The 16,519-nt window shown below is 54.6% G+C and overlaps 1 protein-coding gene across 2 annotated transcripts in view; it reads right to left on the bottom strand.

The window, feature by feature from the left end:
- RNF43 (ring finger protein 43) overlaps positions 1 to 16,519 on the bottom strand; it is a 60,298-nt gene that overhangs the window by 6,152 nt on the left and 37,627 nt on the right. For both annotated transcript variants that reach the window (XM_080388839.1, XM_080388840.1), the window contains 7 exons: positions 9,898 to 10,020; positions 5,630 to 5,704; positions 4,159 to 4,290; positions 3,538 to 3,639; positions 2,716 to 2,871; positions 2,039 to 2,141; positions 142 to 1,659 (listed from right to left, as the gene is read on the bottom strand). In XM_080388839.1, coding sequence (XP_080244965.1) covers positions 142 to 1,659; positions 2,039 to 2,141; positions 2,716 to 2,871; positions 3,538 to 3,639; positions 4,159 to 4,290; positions 5,630 to 5,704; positions 9,898 to 10,020 — 2,209 coding nt within the window. The remainder of the gene's footprint in view (positions 1 to 141; positions 1,660 to 2,038; positions 2,142 to 2,715; positions 2,872 to 3,537; positions 3,640 to 4,158; positions 4,291 to 5,629; positions 5,705 to 9,897; positions 10,021 to 16,519) is intronic.

The raw sequence follows: 16,519 nt of genomic DNA, 5'->3' as shown, positions 1-16,519 counted from the left end.
AGTCATTCAGGCCATCACCTTGACAGGTGAGCTCTGAAACCCTTCTGTTGTCAGTGGTCCAGGTCTCCCAGCAGCCCAAGTACCCCCATAACCCACCTCCATGACCCGCTTGCTGCAAGAAGAGGCAAACACCAGACTTACCCTGACTGCCCCGCTGAGACGGGCAGCGAAGGTGAAGACTCAGACTGTGTCTGGGGGTGCCTGTCCCTGAGAAATCAGCAGGAGCCGTGCAGTTTCCCTCCCGTCCTGACAACCCCTCCTCCTGCTTTTTCAGCTCTGAGCCGGACTGTGACACTAAACACTTCCAGAGTGTCCGAGAGCCCGAGCCGCAGGGCAGGCGAGCGCTGGGGATCAGGGGCTGGACTTCGGGTGAGCAGCGGTAGCCAGCGGGATGGCCGTGAGGCACGTGGGCATCGCAGTCTTTGGCGAAGGCTGAGTCCTCGGGCAGGAGAGCGGGGTCGGGCTCCAGGGGACACTTTCTTTTCCTTCGGTGATGACGGCTCTGTAAGCTGTGTCTCGCAGGCAGCGGGACAGGGGATGTGTCAGCTGCTCCTGATTGTCTGTTGGCATCTACACTGAAGTCCAACCTGTTTGGAGAAGCGGAGGGGGCATGAGGGGACTCCCAGCTTTGCTGAGGACAGGCTGGCTGTCCTGCCGGAGCTGCCTCCTGTAGCACGGCACTGCTTTCCAGAGGCTGCTGGCAGTTATGGCTTTTCTCAGTCCTCTTTTGTGTCCGAGCACCGTGGAAGCCAACCTTGGCCCCAGAGTACCGGGATTTGCGCTGCCCAGCCCGTCCAGGTGGACACTCCGTGTCTCTTCTGTAGTGATGGTGCTGGTGGTGGTGGTAGTGGACGTGGCTGAGCACCTGGGCCTTGGCTGGAGCAGCACCCCCAGGCACCATCAGGTCCAAGGACCTGGGTCGTGTCTCCCTTGGTGGCCGCGGCTGCTCCTGGCCATTGTCGGTGGTGGGTCCCTCCGAGCTGCAGTACACGAAGGGGTCGTAGTCGCTGCTGAGGGAGCTGCGGAAAGTGGAGCAGCTGCCATGGATGCCCTGCAGACTGACGTCCGTGCAGTTCAACATGGAGTCACTGGAGGAACCATGGCAGGGCCCCGAGCTGGAGTCGCTGCCTGGCCCGTCTGCCAGGTACCCGCTGTGCTCCGTGAGATAGCTCTCCCCGGAGCCGCTGCTGTTGTGCTGGTGCCCGTGGCCACCCCCCCGGCGCAGGGCAGGTGCACGGTGCTGCTTCTGCACCAGGGCTGCCTTCAGCCCCGGGCAGGGGGGCTGGGGCTGCAGAGAACAAGTCCTGTGGGGCGGCTGTGGCTGCCCGCACGCCGAGGGGTTGGGATGCTGCTGACCCAGCAAGCCCGGGGCCAGGGGGGATGAGTGGCCACAGGCGAGCAGGGAGGTGGCTGGCCTGTAGGGCATGTAGTGGATGGTGTCAAAATCCACCTGGGAGAGCTCGTGAGAGTGGAAGAAGGGGTTGCCATGGGCTGGCTCCGGGGGAAAGCTCCTGAGGTTCCTCTGAGGATACGCGTGTGGGAGGTGGTAAAGGGCATGTCCTGGGTGCTGGCGGAAAAGGTGGAGTCGCCGTCCAGGCTCCATGTCCCGTGGGGCCAGCCTGGAGCCAGCAGCTGTGGCCTGGTCCACCGACTCTCTGGCTGTGGAGAGAGAAGGGAGTGTCCAGCGTACATCCCACAGCCCAGCCCAGTAGCCCCAGCACTGGTGAGCCTCCACTGCACTCCCACTACAGTCCGACATCCCACTCGTAGCCTGCAACTCCTCACTGCCACCACCAAACCATCTTGGTGGTCCTGCACACTCAGCACCCTCCCTGCTGCCCCGACCTTCTGTTCACACCTCCCTTCCCCACAGGTCTCAGGACTGGAAACCTCTCCTCCTGCTGCAACCCCAGCCCAAGCCCTGCACCTCGCTGTGCACTGCCAGCACACCAGCCGTAAGCATTGCCCAAGGGTACACGGGCACAACCCCTGTACACCACCCCGTCCCTGGCCAGAAGATGCTGTGTCTGAGCCCTACCAAGAATATTGAACATGCAAAGTGGACATGTGTGGTGTTGCTGCAGCCAGGGGTCAACACATTCCCGGTGAAACTCATGGGAGCATGAGATGATCCGCAGTTCCTAGAGAGAGGTGGAGAGAAAAGGAGAAATGTGAGCAAGGAGAATCATGTCCCAAGACCTGGATGGGTCCTTCCTGATGGAAGCAAGCCTTGCAGGATGGAAAGATGTCTCATGGCAAGCGGTCTGCAGCCCAGCTTTGCATGGAGAAGGCTGTGCAGCAGCCTGGCAAACCTGGTTCTGCTCACTGTGCGCAGCTCTGGGGTGTCCAGAGAGATGCCAGGCCTCGGGAATAGGGGGGTTTCAGTGCTCTGGAGAAGCAAACCCCACTTTTGCCCCGTTGTTTCAACACAGATGTATTATGGATGTTTTACCCTACAGCAACAGCTGGAGACCCATCTCCAGGGAATCCGAACCTGTAGGCAAGTGACTTCAGCAGGGGCAGGGCTTTTTTGGCCAAGGGGCAGGCAGACCTCCATCAATGCCGGTCCTTTCACAGCCCTCAGGATTTGCTGAAGGAAACATCTCAAGGGCCTCCCACCCCTGCCAGATTGCTCAGCTCCCACCACAGCTTCCATCTGACTGCAGCCGGGAAGCTCAGGGCTGTGGCTGACCAGCAGCCATGCCCGCAGCCTACCTGGCCCTCGCTGAACTCCTCCAGGCAAATCGCGCAGACCGGGGCTGAGCTGCAGCTGCTGGCCGAGTCCCACCGCGACGCCTGTCGGCACCTTGCCTGGTACCTGCGCGTGGCCAGCTGCCTGATGGCCTGCATGGTCTGCTGCTGCAGGGAGTCCTGCCCCGGAGAAAGGAGGCTTTCAGGAGAGGCTCAGCCTTATGCCGCCACACTTCTCACTACCCTTCCATTCTCAACATGGGAGATCATCAGGAATTTGGGGGTGATACTCATTCCCAGAGGTGACTTTTTGTCTAACCTGACTCAGCCAGAGTAGGCTTTGTCACCAGCAGGAGACATCTGGCACTGGGCATTCAAAATCACTCAGCAGTGCCGAATTTTTGATCTCCAAAGGCTTGTCTTTCTATAGGACAAATGGGGTATTCTCAAATCTGGAAATTGATTTGACTCTGGAAAGATGATTATTTAATTCATTAGTTTCTATTCAAAATACTAAAACTTCTACTCTCTACCAATACAGACAATACTGTTGAAATCCAGAGTGTGAGGGTCAGCCCTGCAGCTCTGGGTGCTGGGACAACTCTGAAAGGTGCTGGGACTGCAGGCGGCCGTGCTGGTGGGGGGATAGGAGAAGAGCAAGGCTACCGCAGGAGGGGTGCTGCCAGCCCCCCTGAGGACCACTCCACCCAAACCCAAGCCACTCCTGCCTCATGTGGCCACATCTTCAGCTCACACAGGGGCACCTTAATCCTCCCAGACCGTGTCCATCCCTGCCTTTCCTGCATTCCTGTTTGCTCAGACATGTCTGCTCCATGAGATTCCTACCTGAGTCCTGTTCAGCTGGCACTTTGTGCGGACGACAAAAATCAAAATGATGACGACCACAGTGCTGACCACCGTGAGAAGAATCCACACGTCGTAGTCTGGCTGTTGGATAAAGCATGAAAGAAATTACTCTTGTGTAGCAGGGATGGGAATTCGAGGCTAGGCAGAGGAACCGATTTCTTCCTGACAATCAGCCTTTGAATAAACGATCCTTGGCCAAGCCCTACCTCCTTGCTCTGTACAGGTAGAAGAAAAAGAGTTCAGTCTTTTCTGCACATTCCAGTAGGAATGGAATTTCTCTGAACTTGCAGCATCTCTGCTCCCTAGAGGCCATGGCCTAAGGTAGCACAAGATGAGAAAATGAAGGTTTGGTTTCACCTGGAGACAGAGAATCCCCTCGTCTCACTTGTGACATTTAAGAAAAATAAAAACAAAACTGAAAGTGCTTTTGAGCCTTTATTTGCAGCACATCATCTGAATGCTGCAGACAGGCAGCTCCTGCAAAGGGCTGTGATCTCTGTCCCTGGGGAGGAAGGCTCAGCATCTTTGGGAAAGTCCTATTCCATGGCACAGCAGCTTGGGAGGGAGAATACAGAAGGCAGTGGGATTGGTGTGTCTCACCCAAGCTGGTGGCTCCTTGACCTCTATCTTCACATGGGCCTCTCTGTTCTTGTTCACGACACCCATGAGAAGCTCAGCATCGTGGCCCCTGATCAGAACAACAGGCTGACTCAGACCTCTGGGCTTTCTCAGCTGTAAAGAAACAAACACAGTGAGAGATGTTCCAGAACAGCCTGAATCAGGGACTACCCTGGTCCCCCAGGCATGTCTCGTTTCTCCCGATGCTTCCTGCACACACTTCAGAGACTGACTGCTCCCCCAAACTTGCACTATCCCTGTATGATGAAATCAGATGGAAGCTCCTCCTCTTTTACCAACTCTTCAGCATGGCTTTCTTCATTTCCTGTGATGGTGCCTCCTCATGCACAACTGGAGATTGTTCAGTGTCTCTTGTGCTCCTCCTTCAACCCCCTGTGCAAAAGTTCTTGGTCTCTCCCCTTCTGTGTGGTAACTGCCAGCAGTGCTGAGTGCTGCCTTCACTACAGAAACGCTTCCCTCCTCTTCCTCCGAGACCCATCAGTGTTCCCTCTCCACCCCTGTGATCTGCAGGACATGGCAGGGGGGATGGAACCAGCTGATCTTTAAGGTCCCTTCCAACCCACTGTTCTATGATTGTATCACACCGGCCGTTTTCCACCACAGTCCAGGCAAGCCTGGCATGGGCTGGTTCAGCAAGTGTCCAAGTCTGCCCTCTCCTCCAGACTGACCCGAGCCTGGGTGGCCATCTGACCTACTAACCACCTCCCAGACCCTTCCTGAGCAACCCCAGCATCACCTCATGGGCCTGCACTGGCTGCTGCATCCCAATGGCACCAGAAATTAAGTTGCAAGTGCCTGAAAGAACCATGAGGGATGGATCCAGCCAGCAGGAGTCAGCCCAGAGTTTTGATAAGCTCAGGCACCAGCTCCCGTATCTGTCCTCTTATTTAATGCTGGATGCTTTTCATTGTCCCTTGATTATTTTGAGACTACAGCAGTGTTGGTGGAAGGCACTACTGGAGGTCTCTAAACCAACATTAAACTTGCAGCAGGAGTATCACCAACAGCATAGCAGGGTGGCCGTGACTTTGGCTTGAAAACTCAAGAACATCTTTCCCCCAAGAGGTACCTCAGGGCTGTCTGCCCAGACGGGGTCAGGTAGCCTGTGGCTTGCCAAGAGGAAGAATCCAGCTCCTGGCAGAAAAGCTCAACTGACCAGAGAACGCCCTGTAGGAGCAGCAAGGTGCTGTTGGCACGCCACTGGCCTGCTCGTGCTGTGTGGAGACCTGGACGTGCCACAGAGTGAGCAAAAGAGAAAAGCACTGTCTGTGTGCGGGGGCGAGCTGGGTCAGAGTCCACGTTCCAAGCCAGCCTGCAGTATCCTCCTGGGACCTGCCACTGCCTCTTGGTGGCTGGTGGGTCCTGACCTGGGCACATTTTGGGATGGGACAGGGGCACTGTGTTTGGCTGATAGTATCAATGGGGTTTGTACCTGATCAGCAGCGCTTTCATCATCAGTAATGTCAAAAAGGATTGCACGGGCTCCACGCTCCCCTGCCAGCTTTGCCTGTCCAAAAGAAAAGAAGCTTCAGTGGACATTTCGTATTGTACATCTGTAATAACTTCTACCGTTTGGATATGTATCTGTCTCCCTGGCTCTTCACAGGAGAAAAGAGACACCTGCTGCTTGAGAAAATAGTTTACACCTTGGTTTCTGTACAGCTGCGTTGAGCTGCAGTGCCTGCTCTTGCTAGAGCTCTGCAGTTTGTGGATGGTTTCTCCCTGTAGCTGTGGAGGCAAATCAGGAGGTGGGCTTGCAGTCACAGTAACCCATAAACCTCTGTGCCATGTGCCCCTTTGCCTCAGAGCCGGCTTTGCTGGGGAGGGATCTGCAGCTCCATCAGCCCTACTGACCACTATGCAACCCTCCCATCCCTACAGAATCCTCTGTAGGTCCCCACTTCTCACCATGGCTGCACCAGCTGTGGGCTGTCTATGGGCCTGACTCCCGTACACATTGCTACCCCTGGTCCCCATCGCACATTCATCCCGGAAAAGCTCAGGCGATGCCTGGGCTGCAGGTCTGGTCTAGGATCAGGAGTGGGATGGCTTTTCACAGCCCACCGGTTGCTGCGGTCCTCGGACGACAGCTTTGAGACCCACCCAAATGAGTACACATGCCACCCTGGTGAGGTCAAAGCACACTGCCTGGAGGACCTTGTGGGGTCACCCACGTCCTCCCACCAAGCCCTTCGAGCCCTCCAGGCAGGCAGAGGCAGCCTTGGGAGACGGAAGGTGAACAAAGTGCAGGGCTGGGCCGCTGTTACTCATGCGGAGCCCTTTGATCTGCGCGTCCTGAGCGCCTGTGCAAACAGGGAGCTGCGGCGGCAGGTTACCCGCTGCACTGCCAACCCCCAGCTCAGCGGGCAGAGGTCAGTGCCGCCGCTTCCCAGCTGCAATATCAAACACGGGCACCGGCTGAGTGAATGGAAGGGGCATTCCCGGTGCAGCAAGCAGTGGCAGAGCAGGTTCAGCTCCATCCCTTGTTTGCAAGTGCTGGTCACCTCCACACACCTTGTTGGGGACAAGCTGGGTGCCAGAGGTGGGCGCCTGGGTCTGGGGTCAGGGACAGGGATGTGAATGGAGTCACAGATGGTCAGGAAGACCACGGGGGCAGGGCTGAAGGCTCTGAGTTACTGATAGCATTTGACACTCTTGGGTTTGGTATACCAGATGGGGAAGCTGGAAAAGTGGGATCCAAGGCTCAGGGCAGGGATCAGAGAGTGGGGTCCTGCCAGGGATCAAAGCAGCCTCAGCGTTTGCCAGTGCTGAAAAACAAACAGGACTTTCAGGTAGTGAATTCCACTCGTTGGAGCCCGTCAAGCTTTGATGAACAATGAACAGCTCTTCAAAGATTTTATTCTGCTAAAGATACCAACAATGGGGAAATGAACAACTGAGACTGGACAAGTGGCTCTTCCCAACATCTTTCTGACTCCTGTTGCAAAGGACGCAACTTTTGTTCAAGCTATTCACAACCTGCTTGCTGCAATCATTTTCTGAGTGCTTGCTGTCTGTGTTAGACCTCTCCAGCCACATGGCACAGCTGACCTCCCTCTCTGAGGACTGAAACACTTTTGATGCAAAGATGTATTTACAGGATAATTTAGGAGGTTTCAGCAGTCTGTCAACCAGACTTGCAATCAATGGTTCACTCAGAAAACAAAAAAATTACGAATGATCCATTATAAAGAAAAATAAATCGCTCTGAATTGATCCCAGAGATGTTTTCCATGCCTTCCTTTCCTCTTGCAGACCAAACATCTTCCCTACTGGTTTTAGCTTTGGATGCTGAAGCAGTGCTAGAATTTAAGAGAGGAGAAGCAGAAAAGTGCATCAGGTGGCTGGCGGCATTATCCTCATGCTGGGCTGGACGGGGTTGCCCATGTGCAGTGCTTGGCTGGGTGACAGCTAAAGCAGAGGCTATGATAACACTTTGCACATGGCTATTTTTATCATCATTGATACAGCACTGCAATTCAACATGCAAAGGTCTACCACAAGAAACACATGCCAGGAAAACAAGCTCTTGCTCCAGTGAGCACCAGCCACATCCCAGAGCTCTTGAGGATTTTGAGTCCAGGGATTTTGAGGAAGTGATCTATATGGTGCTGGAGGGAAGGAGCTTGGCAGAGGCTTCAGGAGGATGGAGAAGCAGCCAGACAGCAATTGCAGGGGGATGGAGGAACCAAGGCACAAGGCAGGGCTCGGGGATGTGGCCAGCTTAAGAAGCATCTGCCTGTACTTCATGGCTAAACTAGTTCTACTTGGGGGGAGAAGAGCTGTGACCCTCTCTGGCTGAGATCTTGGAGCAGGAGGACTTCCTGCAGGCAGGAAGGCAACTGATGTCATGCTCAGCTGGATCTCAAAATCCAGCGTTGGATTTGGCTCTGGTAACAAAGCAATGATGAATAAAGGCCAGGGAACTGTCGCTTTATTGAGTCATGAGCATACGGCAGTGAACCGAGGGGTTTATTTGCTTTGGGGGGTTGGTGATCCTGGAGGACGAATCCAGGCTAGTGAGGCTGAACCACAGTGCAGCAATGCACCACGTCTTGTCCTGCCTGTGCAGACCTTCCTCAGCCAGTCCCTGGACTCAGTAACACACTGGTACTTCCAGTCCTGTGATCAGAGACTCAAAGATTAAGGACAAAACCAGCAAAACAGTTTTTAAATCTTTTAGGTTCTTAAGTGGAAAATGAGTCTTTGAAGTTGCTCCTTCCTGCTTGCTGTTCAAGAGCCTTCACAGTAGCTGCACTGACCAAACCAGCCATTGCTGCCCCCACCCCTAGCATCCTTCCCTGTGAGATGCAGCAGCCTAGGACCACTGTAACACAATGGTCATATCTGGATGGACATGGGAGGGTTGGAATACCCAGCTGTGCTCCCTGAGGCACCTACTCTCATGTCTGTCACAAGCTGCACTGGAAGCCCTTAGGTTCTCCCTTTATCCCACCATCCTCGAGCATCACTGACACCCACAGGTGGGACCTGGCGATTTTCCAGATGTGGGGTAACTGATAGCCGGTCGATAACTCCAGCATGCTGGCTTGTGCTGACAGCTGGCATCAGCCTCACAGCAGCAGCAAACCAAACTTAAGCTTCCACCCTGGTCCAGAAAGGGACAGGCATCGCTGCCTGGCTGCCCACGCAGCTGTGGAGAGAAGCCCCGAGGTGAGAAATCCATCACAGCATTACATCCCTTTCCTTGCTTTTGTTGCCACAGCCTCTGCAAAAGAAATGACTGTGCAGGAACAACTGCTTGGTACAAGTTTTGCCTGCCCTTTTCAGCTTTGCTGCAGAGAGGACAGAAAAGGACCCTGTCCCCATCCCCAGCGCGTCACTCCCAGCAGAAAGCAGACAACAGCAATATCACCTGAATGCAATCCTGATAAAGCCAAGAAGAGCTAAAAAAGGTTTTTTTCATGTTTGTACAGTGCTTGTGGAAAATAAGACAGCATTTAGTACAGACAGAATAAAAGGATACAGTGAACCACTGAAGAAAAAGCTAATGTTAGCCTTATCCACACAACTTTATCAGAGACACAAAGATTTTAAGGCTTAAAATGACCCTCGTCCCTACCTGACTTCCTTATTACCGAAGAATTGTACCAGTGACCTCAGCTACCTCTTTCACAGGAGATCTCGTCTGAAGACCTCTGAGATCTCCCATCCCTTTGTAGGATGAATGGTGGCCCATGCTGTTAACAAGTCATGTCCCACCGCTAGTTCATCTGGTTTGTGTTCGTTTCAATTGCTCAGCTCTGATTCTCCACATGCCTCATCCTGTGAAGTATTACAGTATTATTTTCCAAGAGAGCATCACAGAAGATGTTTTCTCTGTCCATGTTTTCCCACAGGACAGAGGACACAGAGAAATACAATTCCCCCCAACAGGCCAGCAAGCAACAGGAGGCTGCAAAACAGGAGGGGCACATGGCTGCCGGGCAGTAAAGCATACGGGATGCTGGGGAAAGGTCCGAGCATCCCAGAGCAGTCAGGTTACAGAGAACTCAACAACTTTTACAAAGCCAGGCAGTCCAAAAGATGAGGAGGGATGGGTATTGGGGATGGCTGGCACAGTGTCTTTCCCAAAGACCCCTTCTGCCAAGGACCCTGCTCTGTCCTGCCCTTACTCCTTCCTGCACCAACAGGTTTCACTTCCCAGGTCGGTGCCATCTGGGGCATTTGTGCACGTACCTTGTTAGCCAGAGACAGGCAGGGGTTGGGATCCCGATCCGGTTGTTCAAGCTTGACAATGGTGATGAATCCCGACTCAGTGTGTTCATCCTCACTGGTGTTGCACAGGGACAGCGGGTGGGACTGCAGGACAAAAGCAAAAGGAAACTCACTTGGAGCTCAGCACTGCAAAGGCTGGCTCAAGCCCACCGCAAAGGACCTGCCCAGAGGGTGTAGGACACCCCTGCAGGGGGCATCACCACCACTGCCAGGTCCCATGGCCCTGTCTGAGAGTCAGCGAGGCTTTGAACACCACAAAAAGCAAGCCATTGCAGAAGTTTTGGTTCACCAGGAAAATGCCCCAGAGAAAGGTGGAGTTTCTATCCCAAGCTTCACTCAGGACTGGCTTTGTCCTCGCCACAAATATTCAAAGCCACAGCAGCCCATGAGACCACTGCCCTTGCCTTCTGGGACGGAGCATCCCGACAGCACAGGTCTTGGTGCTGCAAGCACTGCCAGTGCCCTAAGGCCACGGGACTCTGCCTGCAGCCAGCTCCCTGCCAGTGCTCCGGGCAAGGCAAAGGGACCACAGCAAAAGCAAACTTCTGGTGCCCTCAAGGATTCAGCACTTCATGTTTCTCAGCCAGCAAACTCAACAACTTTATGATAAATTTGCAGAGAAGAAGCCAAAGGAAGGAGTGAAAAACCTGAAAGCAGGTAGAGTAGTACCAGGAATGAGAAGGGAGAAGAAAAGATCCCAGTAACCACACCCCTCGTGAGTCCTGGAAAAATGTTCAGCAGCTTCAGCCAAACTGCTGCAGTGAGGAGCTGAGCCGGGACCGGGTCAGGACACCGGGTCTGGGTACACACCTCTGCCAAGCATCTGACAGAAGAGGATACAGGGTGCCCCACCATGTTACAGGAACACGAGCTGTGGGGCTCGCCCCTGTCAATGGCACTTGGTTCTGGGGTTTGGTGGTCAAGTCCACTGGAGGTGAGCCTGTCCTGCAGCTGGGGCAGAGCTTGGATGGGCAGTGCCTGCTGCCCACGGCTCTGCATTCACCATCACGGTGACACCCACTGAGGACTGCTCCCATCCCTGCCTGGAAAGTGTGCAAATGCCTCTGATTTTTCAGTCTAGCGGTGGAGGGGCAACGGTCTTGTGCTGGATGGCAGGATGTTGAAGAAAACTGCAATTCAGCTGTTGGCTCCCTCTTGGGAGCCCCATCACCTTGTGTGAGTCCCCTCCCCCCCTCCAAGCTCTTCCTAAAAAAGCCATCTGGCTTCCTCCTCTATGACTACACTGTGGTGTATGAAGCGCACAGGTTCTGGTACAGAAAAGCTGGTAAATACCAAGGTTGCTGAACAGCTTTTTTCACTGCATTGGTGTGTGGAAGTGTGGGAAAAAAGCAAGGAAGCCCAGCATTATAAACCAGGAGGATTAAGGCAGGCTTTCAATCTGGTGTCCACCCAGCAGCATGCCCAGAAGGGCTGCCTGCCCTGCAGGTAATCCTGCAACAACATCCCAGTGCTATGCAAAAATGGCTGTTGTCTTGGCAGATTTCAAAACAGGGGAGGAACTGTCAGAGCAGCCCAAGGACACTCATTGCCCTCCATCCAGCTCGGCCGTGCTGCCCCAGGGCTGCGAGGCAGCGCTGCTCCCATCCCCAGCTGCCGTGTGGCCCAGCACTGCCCCGGGCACCCAGCACGGCGGGCTCACCCCTCGGCTGGTGGGCGCTGGGGAACGGGGCAGGCTGGAGAACAGCCTGGTGGTGTGTCCCCCACGGCAGCTGCTTGCTGCAGAAATCCAGCTGCGGGCAGAGGGGGCACGGGACTCATGTCACCTGACTTCAGACATGGCGATGTCGCCTTTCAACGTCCGAGCGGGTTGCAGGGACAGGTCCTTCAAGGGGGTGCGACTCACCCGGGCTGGTTTGAGCCGCGTCCCTCAGGAGGAGCCGCACCATGCCCGTGTCTCAGCTGTGCGGAAGCCTTCAGAGGCCGGAGGCGACAAGCGGCACCTCCACTCACCGGGATCCTCGCTGCCCCTCCGGGCAGGGGCGCGGGGGCTCTGGCTGCCGCAGGGGTCCCAGCACCGGCTGCTCGGAGCATCCCTGCCCTGCCTCTGCGCCCCGGCTCCGAGCCCGGCGGGGCCGAGCGGTGCGTCTGCGCCCGGCAGCCCCGGCAGAGCCCCCGGGGCTGCAGCAGGAGCTGCCGCCGCTTGGTGGGGGCTCTCGGCCGGCCACGGCCCCCCCGGGCCGGGCGTGGGGCTGAGCCCGCCGGGGGCAGCGGGGACCCGCTCCGGGCCGCTGCTCCCCCAGCTGGAGCCCGGCAGAGCCCCCCAGCCCCCAGCCGCCCCCCCCCGCGGGCAGCGGGGCTCCGGGGGCGCAGCCTGCAGGGCACCAGCCCAGCGCGGGCACGGGGCTCTGTGCTGCCTGCGGCGCGACACAAAGCGGCGCCAGTCCCGGCCGCAGCGCTGCCTTCCGCGGCACCCAGTCCGGGGCTGCAAAGCAAGGGCAGGTCTTGCAAAGCCGGGAAAGCGAGTTAAAATGGTGAGGGTGAAGAAAAAACAAATGCACAGCCACAGACAGGTGCAGGTGCAGGTTGCCTAGATTCTGAGGTAGGTAGCACCTACGGTCACAAGAGCATAAAGAAATCAAACCCCAGCCTCTCATCCAGCCTTCAGGAGCCCGAAGACAAGAGGTCTGAGTGATGGCACCACGAGTATGAGCCAAGGCACAAGGTGCTGCGCCTCCACCGCGCAGGGCAGCTCAGTGCCAGTGAACTGCAGCGGGCCTCTGGCGGGCAGCCCCTCATCCGTCTTTCTCTTGGGGACTTCATCTCTAATCAACCCATCCTGATATTCAAAGCAAAGTAATGTAGACTTCAGGCTTAAAGACTCTAGAGAGATCGCAAATGTACCATGCCAAGCACCATAAAACTCTACAAGTTCAGGTTTCCAGCGAAGCAATCCAATCTGTTACGACTTTGGAGCACTCAGGGAAGGCTCCCGAATAAACCCCGTGCTTCCCTCCAGCAACAGCAGGCGCTGCCCCCACCAAGAGCAGCAGGGCACTGAAGTGCCCATGATCCTGCTGGCTTTACCAAGCAATGCCATTATTTTTATACTGTTTGCTTGACTGGGAGTTCTCCAGCTTCTGGTTAATGTATCATTTTAATAATCACAGAAAAACACAAAACAGGAAATGCAAAGAGCATGTCTCATGATACTTCTAATACTTCAGAGATAACCCTCCCGCTGGCGTTATCGAGCCTTCACTGGGTTGCTCCCAGAGCCCAGAGGAGCCCAGGTTGCCAGCGCTGGGGAAGAAGTTGCACCTCCCAGCGCTGCTTGGAGCTGCGTCCAACCCTGGGTGGGAATGGCTTCAAGTGCCGTGAGGCTCCAGGGGCCTCTACGAGGGACAGTCCTGTGTGCTGAGCACGGAGTGGCCTCTCTGTGATGGGGATTGCTGGGCCTGATCACAGCATTAATGGTGAACACTGGGAATAAGAGCAATGAGCTAAGCTTCTGCAGCAACAAACAAGTGTGGGGACCATATGAGGGGGGACCCAGCCAGTAAACCTGGAGAAGACCTGCTGATAAATGTACCAGAACCTTCCCTCTGATCTGTTAAGACTGGGCACTGTGTTCTTTTCCTTTTTCCCTCTGGGACACCCACCGTCCCCAGGCCAAGCAAGGGTCCTTTGCCTCAGGCACTCCTGCCAGGGCGCAACTGCACCCACAGAGGGCACAGCAGGCAGCCGAGAGGGTGCCGGGACAGCAACAGCCATGCCGGACCCCTGCCAGCTGAGAGCCTTCCTCGCATGGGCAGCTGCCCATGGAGCTGGGGCAGACCAGTGGCCCCCTCGCCATTCTGTGATGAGCCCCTCACCAGACACTAGCCACCCTTGGAGGCTGAGAGTCTAGGCGCCTTCCTCAGCACTCACCACGAGACGACCGGGGGGAGCTTGGGAAGATACTTCTTGCAAGGAATGGACATGTCATCCACCCAAGTGACATGCTCCACTCGTCTCTGCTCCAGACCACCTCTTCCCTCTTTTCCTACCATCTCCTCCGATTCGGTGCCACACAGGCAATTTCTCAAGCAGCAGCAAAACTTGGCTCTTACTGTCAACATCCTACAACCACATCTCTTGGCACTTTCACTGCTCCTGACCCTTGCATTATGAGTAAGTGATCATGGCTGCACATCATGCTCACAGGACACAAGCAGACTCGAAAAGTAATCTAAGGATGATGTGGTAAACCAAATATTGTGAGATTCCTCAGTGCAGAGGACTCATGTCCCAAGAGGTGGCCCTGGCTGCAGAGTCAGGATTGCTCACACCCTCTGAAACCGGACCTGTGCATAGTGGCTGCAAACGGGCTCACTGATGGCATGAGTGAAGGGTTTCTGCAGGCAGAGCATCCCCTGCCCTGCTGGGCTGGGTACCTCTGGCACTGCCACAACCAAGACACCATTTCTTCTTACAGAAAGCCTCTCTGACCTAGTAGACAAAGGACAGGCGAGATCCAAGCACTGGAGACAGGTGGTATGTTCATATCCAAAAGTAAAGACGTCTCATGCACGCTACTTAAGTCCCACCAGGGTCCTGGACCAGCACTCCCTGCTCCTGGGGGGTCCCGGTCAGCAGAAGGACCTCAATGGGTGTTGCGCTGGATCCCGCAGTGCTGCTCCAGCTGGGGCTTCCCTGTTCAAAGTCACATCAATGCTCGGCCGGACCCTTCTCCCAGGATGGTCCCTGCCCGATTCTGTGCTGCTGGGATCCCAGTGGTGGGGCTGGGATTAGCTAGTTCCCTGACAGGGTTTGGATGATTCCTGTCTTGGGTGATTCAGCCTTGCCAGCTCTGCCTGTGCCCTGGCCCAGGCCCCGCTTGAGAGACACCGTCACCCAGACCTGCGAACCCCCTGGCTTTGTCACTCTGTCTCTCCCTGTCACCACACCCCTCCTGTCACTCCTTCAACAGGATGCAAAGCTCCTCCACATGCCTGTGTGCTTGCTACCGTTCCCCCCCTTTCCTTACCCTATGGCATCTCCTTCTGTTCTACCTTTTCCATCCACACCATCTCTCCTGAAATACTTATTTCCCCTTTTCTGACTTATCTTTGCCATGTTTCCCACTTTATTCCCACTAGGGCCACTATCTTCACACCAACCTGTCCCTGCCACCATGCCAGCACTGCTCACAGGTTGTACGCAGCAGCCAGGAGCTCCCCTGCAGAGATGCAGGGCAGGTGGCAAGGTCTCAAGGAAAGGCAGACACAGAGAGGTGCTCGATTCCCACTTGGGGGCTTTATTTATACCACAGCAGAGAGGTCATCAGGCCCACTTTGCTGCCTGAAGGCAGGATCAGCCAGACATTCCTCAGAGACACTTGCTCAACCTGTTTCGGAGACCTCCAAAAGGGAGACTCCTCACCCACTCCAGGGCTGCCTTCTCCCCCGCACCAGGAAGTATTTCCTGACGCCTCATCTGAATTGGTTTTGCTATTAATTCTCACTGAATCAACAGTGCCCACAGAAAAGGGTTTCTTTGGTAGATTTTTTCCCCCAGAACCATTTAAACATTTCTGTTCTCCTTTCAGTTCACAAAAGAGTCTTTAGGGACAAGGGCTGAAAAAGGATTAAAAGGACTCAGAGAAGCACAGTCCCTGACAGCCTCAGTTTCCTCTGTAAGGGGACCTGGAGCACTTCACACCCTTCCTTCATGGAGCATGAGTCAAAAGGATTGGTTTGATTTCAAGTGGCCGTAAAAATTGTATAAGCAACCAGTAAGGTTGGCATGGAAAAGAGAGGAAGAGAACAGGACAAGAGAGTGTTCACCAAAGGGCTCTAGAAATATCATGGACTAAACTGGTGAACCGTTAACACCAACATATAACTCGTCCCTAAACTGACCACAATACCAGAAGAATTGCAGGTAGTGAATACCAAACTGAATTTGAAGAAGTTCAGAGCAATGCAGGCAATGGCAGATCAATAATCCTGACTTCCCTGCCAAAAAAAAAAATGGTAAAAAAACAGCATAAGGAAGAGAAGGGAAGAACTAACAGCCCTTTGGCAAAGCAGAGTGATGCTTTGCAGGCCCACGTGGTTCCTCAAAGCAGTCTGCACACATGGGAATAAAGGTAGTTCAGTTAATGCCGTACACTGGTATCCCCTCTTCTGTTCTCCTACAAGGTCAAGGCTACGGAAGATGACAGTCATGCAGGCACTACCCACGGCCATCCTCAGAACTCAGAAGAGAAAAAAGCAGGTTAGCCTTCACAGCGGAGTGAACTTATCAGGACAGCACCAGAAGTAAACAGTGTTGTCCAAATATTCACAAAGGACTTGGAAAATGAGAGGAATGAAGTAGCTGAGTTTTTAAAAATACATAAATGTTCAAGCTGGTAAATACAAATCTGGCTGCAAAAGGATCTTGTGTTACTGGGAGGTGGACTGATAAAAGATGTTAAAAAATACAAACAGGAAAAAATATGCCTAGCTGTTTGGCACAGGAATGAGCTCTAGGTTAGCTGTTAACGAACAGGGAAGATCTTGGAGCTCTTGCAGGGAGTTTTATGGAAACTGCTGTTGAATTACCCAAAGCAGTCAAAAGGCAAATAGACTGTTAGGCG

The sequence above is a fragment of the Falco punctatus genome (genome assembly GCF_963210335.1).
Source record: "Falco punctatus genome assembly, chromosome: 1".
In the NCBI taxonomy this organism is placed as follows: domain Eukaryota; kingdom Metazoa; phylum Chordata; class Aves; order Falconiformes; family Falconidae; genus Falco; species Falco punctatus.
Note: the sequence above shows the minus strand (reverse complement) of the source record. Positions and strands in the feature narration are given on the sequence as shown.